This window comes from Salvia hispanica, chromosome 1 (assembly GCF_023119035.1).
Source record: "Salvia hispanica cultivar TCC Black 2014 chromosome 1, UniMelb_Shisp_WGS_1.0, whole genome shotgun sequence".
In the NCBI taxonomy this organism is placed as follows: Eukaryota; Viridiplantae; Streptophyta; class Magnoliopsida; order Lamiales; family Lamiaceae; genus Salvia; species Salvia hispanica.
Genome location: NC_062965.1, coordinates 5,481,537 through 5,494,176, shown reverse-complemented (window position 1 = coordinate 5,494,176; position 12,640 = coordinate 5,481,537). Strand labels below are relative to the sequence as shown.

Here is a 12,640-nt window from a genome sequence, read left to right as displayed (position 1 = left end):
CTATTACCTAGCAATGTTATTATTCGTACACGTATTTTACATGGAATTATAAAAAAAAAATGATGCAAGATTCGTCGCATTGAAATCAACCTGGCGGCGACAAGAACTGCAATTATTTTGTACAATAATTTTGAGGTTATTTGACTTGAATTTAAATAACAATTTTAAATTAGCGACTCAATAAAATAATTTTGATATAGAAAAGCATTGTTGTTAGTTGTTACAATGAGGTCAACCTTGTAAGAATGGTTTTTTAAAAGAAGGTAGAATTTTATTGTTTGAGATTTGACATATAAAATAAAGAAAACATCTTCGTTCACACTGAAATTCATATTGGCATAAATATTTCTATGGCATTAATATGTGTCGCTGGCACAAAGCATAGTTGACCGTTTCAAATGAAGAGGTGAGTGTGCTCACATTGATAAAATTAACTCTGTCAAATAATGACAACATCGCGATTATTTTGAATTAATTACTGAAAGAAGGAGTACCAAAATAATCTATTGCTCCCTAATGAAACATTAAAATATAGTAGTACTTAGTTCTTAATTTCCACTCTCCAAATCATGAAATCTACTAACCAACTACTGCATCAAATTATTAATTAAGGAGAAGCCATTTTTTATGTACAAAGAAGAAAAAAGAATAGAAACAGAAGTTAACACAACAATCACACCCTCTCACCTTTGTGTTCAACGAATATAATTTAAAATATTTCATATTATAATAAATCCTAATTTCAATGGTCAGAATTAGCACTTAAACTTGGAATAGACCACATTAATTAGCAGCTGTCCGTTACTATCCAGAAAGCAATTAATAATTATAGAATATAGAAACCCCCAAATCTACACACCCCATGTATAATTATTTCTATTTTTGTCAAAACGCATAAAAACAACAATTTATTTATTTTCTCTTCAAATAGTCTGAACAATCTATTTTTGAAAAATGTTATAGTTTAACGAAAAACTAATTTATGGACTGAATGAGTATAAATTTCAGGTAATAGACCAAACAAATAGTACTAGTACACTTTCTGTCCACCATATATTTGTCACAATTTTCTTTAGTTTTATTCACAACATCTGTACACATCCATTTATAGTGACCTTCTAATCTTTGAACTCAATAAAAAAAGTGTATTCTTATACAGCTCACGACACTTTCAATTAACTAAATTGTGAGTATTTAATTATTTGATGTGAAATAATACTCGCTATATATATAGTCTTAATTAAGATAATGGTGTATGCAAAAGAGTGATTGTGACTTGTGATGTAGACAGGATTGAAATGATAGTATGAAGGGACTGGTAGATCTTTCTGAAAGCAGATTGGATTTAGATCAGAAAACCCTAATTGTGTAATTTTTTCTCCTTTTAGCAGAAAGCATGTAATTTTGGCAGCTTGCAGAATGTGACAGAAGGCCGAATAAAATAGATTATATTGTGGGAAATAAATGAATGCAAGTGGAGTTTGTGGCGTGGGCATGTATGAATTTGATACAAAAAGAAGGGACTTAGCATAGGTTAGGGTGCCCGGAAATTGTGGGGGTGGGGTTTTTAAGGTTTTGAGAACTGAGGCTCTTACAGCTTTATGTCCCAACACTTTACCTACTACTCATCTAATAATTATTCTTTTTTACTATTTACATATTCCTCTTCTTAATAAAGAAAACCAACAATTCATATTTAGTGCTCTCTCGTCTAATTTTAGGAGTCTCATTTGAGTTTGACACGAACTTTAATAAATGTAAAGAAGAGTTTGTGATAAAAGATAGTGGAATGTTGATTTTACTTTTATATATTAGTTTTATAGTAATAAAATGTGAGTGAAAAAAAGTTAGTGAAATATGAGGCTTATTCAACTGAACTCCTAAAGTGGGACACCCAAATATGATTAACCGGGACTTCTAAAGTGGGACGGAGAGAGTATTATACAAACTTTGTTATATCACTCCGTCCATTTGACATTAATTATTACATTTTGACTCGGCATAATTTTATAAATTGTAACTGAAAGTAGATTGAAAAAATCAGTGGAATGGTAGTTAAAGTAATGTTAGTAGATAGTGAGACCTATATTATTAATTGATAACTTTGCAAAAGTGGAATGCACATATTTTTGTGGGACGGATAAAAATGAAAAATGCACATATTTTTATGGGACGAAGGGAGTATATTTATTAAAGCATGACTCAACCCGCTTCTGAAATGGGGCAGGATCGGGCTAGGCCTTCACCTATTCGGTCCTCGCCGACCCAACCCATTTGACTACTAATAATAGGGCAAGTGATTCTTCCATTTTCGTTTCTAAAATACACCTAGTTTTTTCCTTTTCTTGTGGCATTATTGTGTGTATTTATCTCGGTAATGCAGTGAATTTTTGTGTTGGTTTACTTCTTTTTTGGGGCTATGAATTGTCTTTAATTCTTTTGCTTTCTTTTGTTGTTCTTTGCGTCCCTAATCTTTGGTAGGCTGTTTCAAACATCTTGTTGGTTTTGCACTATGATACATATGTTTTTATAACTCGCTGAACTTTGGCTTAAGCGTTTTAATTTTCATAAAAATCAATAACATATCATTTTGGATTACATTCGAATTTCCCCTGTATAGGTCAAATGAATTGATTTATAATATACACATGACTTTTGTTGTTTATTGATTTATTTATTACTTGTTGCTCGGTAAATGCTTGCCGGTAAACATATAGTACTAGTATATTTGCCAAAATGCTTGTTGTATATGTATATAGTTTTTTCACGTTCATCAAGTACTTTACGCAAGGATAAAGCTCACTATACCTGAAGAAAAAGCTCACTAGGTTTTGTACGTACAATCAATTATATTTCTAGAAAGGCAATTCAATTTGTCTTGGTTGGCATGTTCTGTTATATTATTGCACTAAAGTTATGCACGTATATTAAGAAAATTAGTGTTTATTATGTATGTCCTACATTCTAACAAAAATAAAACTACATACTCCCTCCGTCCCAGATAATTCGTCCCAATTCATTTTTCACACTCATTTTGCAAAAATAATACTCCCTCTGTCCCATTAAAAATGCAACGTTTTCCTTTTTCGGTTGTCCCATTAAAAATGAAACGTTTCCTTAAATGGAAACAACTCTATCTCTACTTTTTCATCTCTCTTACTTTACTCTCTCTTCATTAACTCACAAAATAACACTACATAAAATCCCGTGCCGATTCTCAAATGTTGCATTTTAAGTGGGACGGAGGGAGTAATAAATAGGTAAAGTTGAGAGAAAGTAAAATAAGAGAAACAATAATGTAGATAAGACTATTCTCTACATTATTCTCTCTTTTACTTTACTTTCTCTCCACTTTAACTATTTATTATTATTTTTGCAAAATGAGTGTAAAAAAGGAACTGGGACGAATTATCTGGGACGGAGGGAGTACTACTTATAACCCATTCTCGTAATTATAAAATCACGGAGTAGTATATTATATTTAGTAGAGTTAATATAACAAATTACGTGTTATTGCGAAAACTATGCCTTCATTGAATTGAATGTGTAAAATTAAAAGTGCGTAAATATAATATATTGATTAAATATCTATAACATATTAGACTATTCATACATAAATACAATCACCAACTACTTCAATTCACCTACAAATGATAAGTAGGAGTATATATCATTGCATAAAACTACGTGTTATTATGAAAACTATGTCTTCATTGAATGTATAAAATCACTGCATTCACAATAAAAATTAAACTTACCCCATTAAAATTTTCTAATTAATCTTTGCAAGAATGTTTTTCCGGAGTTTAATTATTGGTTAGAGTTATACGGGCCTGCTATACGTGAATTTGATACGGGAAGGTGATATAAACCAAACTTCGATGTTCCAAAATAAAATTAACTAAGCAAATAAAATTAACCCATATTTCACTATCTTTTTTCACCTTTTTTTATATATTTCTTAAAACCCGTGCCGATCTCAGCTGGGACTCTTAAAGTGGGACATAGGGAGTATGACAATAAGCTCCGAAGTTTAATTAACAAATTAACTCCCTGAACATTGAAGTATTAAACCTATTGTCACAATATTTTTTTCGCTTTTATTTATAAAATATGATCGAATTTTTAGTATTTTATTGAATCGTTGTACAAAAGCTATTCTATCATAAAAATCATACTCCATTAAACTTATTGTCACAATATTTCAAGTTCAAAATTTAGAATGAAAAGCTAATGCCAATGCGCGTCTACCTCTTTTAAAAAAAATCACATCATTATTCATCACTAAATTTTGTTTTCAAGTACTTGCGTTGGTGTGGCCCATAAATTAATCATTATGTAAAACTAACTCTAGAAAAGCATTCTTCCAAACAAAAACATCTTTCAAAAGAGTATTCCACTTAATTATAGCTCCACAATATATGTCGTCCCACTGCTCTAAATGAATTATTATTGCCTTTTATGATGCTATTTTATTATAAATTGAACAACTGAGTATTCAAACATTTAGAGCTAGCTAGCAAACACTTGCATCAATAATGGTAGTGTAAACAATGTGGCGAGACTGCAAAAGTAGGGGTCTGGTTCAGGCCATGATTCACACTTGTGGTGCGGCTAGATCCCACGTTGCAGTGCGTTGAACCGCACTCCAATGTGGGGTGGAGGTGAGTTTTTTCATAATTCTAAAATTTTATTACCACTGTTTCTATAAATCTTCCGAAACAATTCATTTAGATTTCTACATTGAAATTTAAATTATGCAATTTTAGGAAGAAGAATCGTGTAATTTTTGGTAGTATTAAATTAATGTCATATTAAGTTATTTATTTTAACTTATAAAATAATAAAATCAAAAATTAAACATGAAATTAGGCGATAGTTGAAAAATGAAATAAAAAATTAACATATCAATCTGAAATAAGTTTACAATTAAAGAAGTAAAAAGAATTTATAACACATAATTGAGGTTGTGAATTTTGTGAGAAAGCGTAAGAAGTGGGAGAGGGCACGTGGAGGGGCGGTCAAACGTAGGTTTGACCGATTGCATATGAAAGGGACTGCTGCCTCGTGCTCAACAGCTATGAAATCTATCTCTGCATTTGACTTTACACTCCACTCACGTGACCTCATCTCTGTGCACACTCAGAGATAAGTTGGGATAGAATCGAATTAACATCTGACTGTCTTTTACCTGCCTCAATTTTTGACTATATTAATCTCTATGTCCCATATTTCTTGTGTAAGTTGCTATAATATCTGAAGAGTAATATAGAGCACTCACGACATTCGAGTCATAAATAGTAACTTACAATCAATCCTGTTTACGTCAGATAGTTTATTAGAGTACTACTACAACTGTCGGGCCATAAATATATTACAATCAATGCTATTTCCGTCTGAATAGTGTTTGAGCACTAACGACAATCGAGCCATAAATAAACTACAGTCCGAATAGTTGATTTAAGCACTAACGACAATCGAACCATAAATAAACTAGAGTTCGATTCTATTTACATAGGAATAATTTATTAGAGCACTAACGACAATCAAACCATAAATAAACTACGACCAATACTATTTATATCAGAATAATTTATTAGAGGGGGTGTTTGAGCACTAACGACAATCGAGCCATAAATAAACTAGAGTTCGATTCTATTTACATAGGAATAATTTATTAAAGCACTAACGACAATCAAACCATAAATAAACTACGACCAATACTATTTATGTCAGAATAATTTATTAGAGCACTCACGACATTCGAGTCATAAATAGTAACTTACAATCAATCCTGTTTACGTCAGATAGTTTATTAGAGTACTACTACAACTGTCGGGCCATAAATATATTACAATCAATGCTATTTCCGTCTGAATAGTTTATTAAAGCACTAACGACATTCGAGCCATAAATAAACTACAACCAATGCTATTTACGATTCAATAATTTTCTAGGGCACTAACGACATCATGACATAAATAACGACAACTAGTACTATTTACGTGTAAATAGTTTATTAGAGAATTCGCTACAATACGTCGAGCCATCACTTAACTACAACCGATACTATTTACGTGTATATTAGTTTTAGTTAAGACTTCGAATACACACAATATTGAGACTAAAAATTAGGTTAGATATATACTTCATTCATCCGATTCAAAATGATACATTTTCTTTTCTATAATATCTCATTAAATTGATAGTATATTTTTTAAAATTAAAATCATATAACTTTCTCCACTTAATTACCTATTTTTTAACTCACAAAACAAATTACATTAAATTTTTATCAACTAGAAAATGCTTCACTTAATGAGAGTTTGTACCATATATTGTCACATCGCTTATTTTTTCTCTTCCATATCTATTTTATTCATATCCACTTTTATAAAAATATAAAATTGTTAAATTTTTAATTTAAATAAACTCTCAAAATTTCAAATATTACTACATAATTACAAAAGACTACATACTAACCACGAGTGAAAACGAGATTACAAAAAAATGTACTTCTATATTAGATTATAATTAAATTTTATAAAAGGAACATAAAAAATTATTTGATGTAACATACTTAGGCATAACATGAAGCCTACTATTATAAATTAGTACTTGATTAAAAAGATTTAAACATAAATTGAAAAAATAATGTTGAGAATCTCTGACAATTTGAATTCCAAAAGGTATTGCACGATGCTGAGAACTCGTCCAAGTACGTCGAAAAAAATGCTGTTGAAAATCATTGGAAAATTTTAACTTCAAATATAATTTAAATAACCATAATTAATCTGAGAATCAAAAGGCATAAACATCTATAGCTTTTTATTTATTTATTTTAAGTTTAAAGTAAATATCGGCCGGTTTTTCTTTATTGTGGACTGCGGGGTTTAGCTATGAATAAAACACACGATAAATGCCCAAGAATTTAATTAACTTTGCGTTCATCATTATAATCATTGAGCGTCATATCGTAAAGTAAAAATCCTAACTGATGTAACAAAATTTCCCCTGTGCCATAAAGCTATTTGAACTCATGAAGTATATGAAAATAATTAAATATCATTGCATATATAATTAAAATAAACTAAAGTACTAGTACGTAAAGATAAAGGTAGAGCATAAAGTAATTATTAGTATCGTTTAATTTCTTTCACGTTAACATAAATCTTAGTATAATAACTTTCACGAGACAACAAAATCAAGGCGTAGAAATCAGTAATTACTAATTGAAAAGTCACTTATCGGATCTAATCTTTTTTAATTATATTGTTAGGATAAGTGTATCCTATTATCAAATAGAATAAGGGCCTCAGATGTATGTCGTTCAATATTATTTTGAGTTCGTTAACCTCACCAAATGTTTAATATTACCCCAATTATAAAATATGGAAAAGACCAAACAACATTAGGCCACGCTACTCTTTTTTTAACTTAATCACATCATAAGGTCCCTAGTGATATTATTTTAATCCCACCTTTGGTTGTATAAAGGTACTCCAACGTTAGAAGAATAATGCAGATATATAATTAAAGTGTTAAATGAGACGCTTATTTAATGAAAACAAACTTTTACTAGATAACTAGAATCAGTAGTGTTAGAGTTTTAACCATAATTACATATCCAATTGTGGGAAATAAATCAATAATACTGTGCATCTTGAAAAAGTAATAAAAAAAATACGAGATTATATCCTGAAGTACTATCGAGCCAAAAATATCTAGAAAATTACTAAATAGTGGAGTAGTATAATATGATGTACTCTACGATACAATGAGCGGAGCAATTTATAAGTAGAGAAAGTTTATAGTTTGAAAATTTCAAATCTGATTAGGATTTCGTCTATGGATTTTAATTTTAATCCTTATGAGTAGGCCTGGAAATTTAATCCGCGGGTTTCGGGTATTCCCGATCCAGTCCCAATACCCGAAACCCGAAATTATGGGTTCGGGTACGGGTTTGGGTAGTTAATGTTAGGATTCTTCGGGTTTATGGTACCAAACCTAGTGTCATTAGTCTCCCAATCGACAATGCAATCATTCACGATAGATTATTCACATCTATCTAGGTTGTGAACCCTACCTTTCTTATATAAGGAATTTAGTGAAAGATTTCTGTGACCAAGATTCTTCCATCAGTAGAATCTACTTGAAGGTAATTATCTATTTGCATCATCAAAAAGCCTAATTTTGCGTCGTCCGAACATGTATATCCAAATATTAGTTGTAGGGAAATTACACACTGAGTCGAGAAAAAGAGAATAAATTATTTACATCTATATATCTAGGTTGTGAACCTTACCTTTCTTATATAAGGAATTTACTGAGAGATTTTCTGTAACCAAGATTCTTCCATCCGTAGAATCTACTTGAAGGTAATTATCTATTTGCATCATCAAAAAACCTAATTTTGCTTCGTCCGAACATGTATATCCAGATATTAGTCGTAGGAAAATTACACACAGAGTCGAGAAAAAGAGAATAAATCATTTACATCTATATATCTAGGTTGTGAACCTTACCTTTCTTTATAAGGAATTTACTGAAAGATTTTCTGTAACCAAGATTCTTCCATCCGTAGAATCTACTTGAAGGTAATTATCTATTTGCATCATCAAAAAACCTAATTTTGCTTCGTCCGAACATGTATATCCAGATATTAGTCGTAGGGAAATTACACACAGAGTCGAGAAAAAGAGAATAAATTATTTACATCTATATATCTAGGTTGTGAACCTTACCTTTCTTATATAAGGAATTTACTGAAAGATTTTCTGTAACCAAGATTCTTCCATCCGTAGAATCTACTTGAAGGTAATTATCTATTTGCATCATCAAAAAACCTAATTTTGCTTCGTCCGAACATGTATATCCCGATATTAGTCGCAGGGAAATTACACACAAAGCCGAGAAAAAGTGAAATAAAAAAAATGAGAATTAGTTACACAATTCATTTTTTAAAGATTACATTTGGAAGCGCTATCAAACCAAAGATCTTTCAATGGAAAATTTATAAAAAGAGTATGATACAATCTCTAATTACAATAATAGAAGGAATTTATAAACATGAAAAAAAATCCTAATAAGCTTAATCATAATTTGACCATAAAAGTCTCCAGATCTATACATCCAAATTCTAATAATTATAAGACTCCACACTTCAACCACTAAATAAATCGATTTTGTTAAAGTGCGCACATGAATATCATTCATTAGTATTAATGCTGATTTACGAAAGCAATTTGAATTAAAACAATCTTAGACAATAGCCAATACTCCTCTATTGAAATTGACGACACTCAATTTTTATTTCCACTTTCCCGCACGCGGTTATTTTTTGGTTCATCGAATATTTGCAATTGATGTCATATTAATCTAGCACTAACAAACTAACTAACTCAAAATAAAAAACAACAAAACTCAAAATTGCTATCAACATCATTTCAAATACTTTTAAACTACTTCAAATATTGTAATTATAGTTTATTACATATAATTAAAATTTGAAAGGTAATTTAATATTTTCATGTGATGATAAGTTGAGTTGAAGTAGAAAACGATAAAAGCTATTATTATGGTCGGGGAGCAGGACAGAAATCCTATCTCTAGTCATATATTCATCTATATCTCTAATCACTTTTTAAGCTTGACATATTCACATATTGCTATTTATATTATAATCACCAGCACACGATGTAATAATTTATACTACTTCTTATGCTTTAGGTACTGCCCCCTCTCTCTCCTCTCCTCCTTCCTCAACCTTTCCTTTCTCCCCCTTTGTTTTTCCTCCTCCGGCGACATGGCGGGGCGGCGCCCCCGGGGCCGGCCCCCGGGGTCGAAGAACAAGCCGAAGCCCCCGGTAATCATCACCCGAGAGAGCGCCAACACCCTCCGGGCCCACATCCTCGAGATCGCCAGCGGCTGCGACGTCTTCGACGCCGTAGCCACCTACGCGCGGCGGCGCCAGCGCGGCGTCTGCATCCTCAGCTGCACCGGCACCGTCACCAACGTCAGCCTCCGCCAGGCCGGCGGCGGCGGCGTCGTCACGCTCCACGGCCGCTTCGAGATCCTGTCCCTCTCCGGCTCCTTCCTCCCGCCGCCGGCGCCGCCGGGGGCCACCAGCCTGAGCGTCTACCTCGCCGGCGTGCAGGGCCAGGTGGTTGGTGGGAATGTCGTTGGAGCGTTGATTGCTGCCGGCCCGGTCACAATCATCGCCTCCTCCTTCACCAACGTCGCGTATGAGCGGCTGCCGTTGGAGGAGGAGGACGGGATCCAGATGCAGCCTCTGCCTCCGCCTCAGCAGCTTAACATCGGGGGCGGAGTTGGAGGTCAGTTTCCGGATCCGGGTCCGGGGCAGCCATTCTTGAATTTGCCGCTGAATATGGTCAACGGTCAACTCCCAATGGACGGAGGTGGAGGCGGTGCATGGGCCGGAAACGTTGCCGGGGGAGGCCGGCAGCAGTTCTAGTGGTCATAAAAAATTAAGGTCAGAATATATCACCATTTTCAAAATTAGAACAATTTTATCATTTTCATCAGCATAAAACTTCAATTATCTTGTAAATTTAGGTCACAATTATTGGTTTTTTTGTGGTGTTTCTTGCCAATGTACCTATTGATTTGCGAGTGATTCGAAGGGAAAAAACATTTGTTTGGAAATATTTTTGAGGTTTGGGACTTTTGTGCTTGAGTGTTTGTTTATTGCAACTTGTGCACATAAAAATTGTTTCTTCACAGAATCTTATGCTAATTCAATTGATTCTTAATTATATGAGGATAAGATGTTCATAAATAATCCTGCACAAAAGTGTGTGCTTGCAATTGATAATTTAGTGAGATAAATTATGTTAATTAATCGAGTGATGTCTTGAAAAAAAGTTTATTAAATTGGAAAATTAAATCCAATGAATATATGCATATAAATTAGTATATGCTCGTGGCCAGCGCTAACGACAACTTGCTTGTTAATTATAATAGGCTTTGAGCGACTTATATATAATAACCAAATAGATTCCTTTCTCTAACTCCAGTTCTGGTATTCATCTATGTGTTAGTTTATTAGAATGAGTTGTCTTAAGTAGTCTACTTTATATTTTAATTTCAAGAGGAAGGAACTTTCTAGAAAATACAAAATTAACATGAACATTTCTCCCAAAGCTATAAAATTAGTTAAGGAAAGAAATCTAAGAAAAATCCGAGTCCTGATTGTTCAGAAAATGCAACTTTCATCATGATAGTTTTTTCATATTCTTGCCATTTCCATCCAATCATTTCTAATTTAATTTATGGTGAGTAACTGAGTATGTCTGATTTTGTACAAACTTAATGTTCGCAGTTTATACAGACTTTGGGTCGCGTTAATCTATGGGCCGTTGAATCACTTAAAATTAATCTATGGTCGCGTTAAGCTATGTAAAAGTAGTAGAATTTTTTATTTTGCTAATTTTGTAGTAGCATTTTAATATTCTGGTTTCGAGATGTTATGTAATTTAGTTTTCATTAAATCATTTCCATAACATTTAATAAAACGTTTTACATATTGTTTTCGATTTACTTATTTGGATTAATTTTGGACTAATCCAGCAAGCACATCTGCACGTCTTCGATTTATTTGTTACGTGTATTTTCTTATTTTGATTTCATCCATTCAAAAAATCGTATGTTTGAATGTATATATGTATAGATCGGGCAATGCATACCCCTAATTGTATAAAAATTTAATTTGATAGATGACTTGTAAAATAGGTTGCGGATATAAATTATAGTATTAAGACAATAACTACGATTTTGAATCATAAATCTCATAGTCATACCATGAGACGTATATACTAATTCCAATAAGAAGGGTTACTGAGAGTATGAACGTAAAATAGAGGAGACGTTAAGTATCTATAAAACTCTGTATTAAGGAACAAAGAAAGGAAGAAGTGAGCGGTATTTCTAGGGAGAGATATAGTCTTTGTTTATTTATTTTGATTTATACAGTATGTCATAATGATAGAGTTCCACATACATAAAAAGAGATGCACTCACGTTCGCACAACATTTATTTGGTAGATGATTTGTAATATAGGGATACTGAGAGCACGTAAAAGCGTGCTACGTACAAAACATACGAACGTAAAATAGAGGAGACGTCAAGTGTCTATAAGCTACTATATATATATATTAAGGAACGGAGAAGGGAAGGTGTCGGGAGCCACATTTCTAAGGAGACATCCGACTCCACCATCAACCCATAAGTAACGTCGAGAAACGTCATTATCATTTATTGATATTCAACTCCACCGCAACTTTGCCTCCGCCCTAACCCTTCTTTTTCTGTCTTGTGATTTCCAGTGCCTCGTCATGGTGTATGATCAGAGCATATCTAAGGAAACTGCAATTTCATAATGCAAATATCTACTGAATTATTTTCCGTAAAAACTCACACAACCTTTTGTAATCACCACACTTTTATTCTTCCTCTCCATCTTGAGTAGAGAGGTCTTGCATGAGACATAGACATTGATGGAAGAGAGACAACTGCGAAATGAAAAAACGAGTTCTATTTACTGAATCCGTCTTTGCTAGTTCATCCCATGCTTTCACCCAAATAAGTTTGCTCCATTTTATTGTTAGAAACATGTTTATT

General features: G+C 32.7%; 1 protein-coding gene across 2 annotated transcripts; it reads left to right on the top strand.

Annotated features, from left to right (window-relative positions):
• Positions 1-9,797: 9,797 nt before the first annotated feature.
• LOC125215533 (AT-hook motif nuclear-localized protein 23-like) lies at positions 9,798-12,632 on the top strand. 2 transcript variants are annotated; one of them, XM_048116984.1, is made up of 2 exons: positions 9,798-10,492; positions 12,346-12,632. In XM_048116984.1, the coding sequence occupies exon 1, from the start codon at positions 9,806-9,808 to the stop codon at positions 10,472-10,474; it is 669 nt and encodes a 222-aa protein (XP_047972941.1). In that variant the 5' UTR covers positions 9,798-9,805; the 3' UTR covers positions 10,475-10,492; positions 12,346-12,632. The 2 variants fall into 2 exon arrangements, with proteins under 2 accessions (XP_047972941.1, XP_047972936.1); XM_048116979.1 differs by lacking the exon at positions 12,346-12,632 and adding an exon at positions 11,342-11,494.
• The last annotated feature ends 8 nt before the right edge of the window (positions 12,633-12,640 follow it).

Coding starts and splice junctions, on each gene's coding strand:
- LOC125215533 (XM_048116984.1), top strand. CDS start 9,806: ATGGCGGGGCGGCGCCCCCGGGGCCGGCCCCCGGGGTCGAAGAACAAG.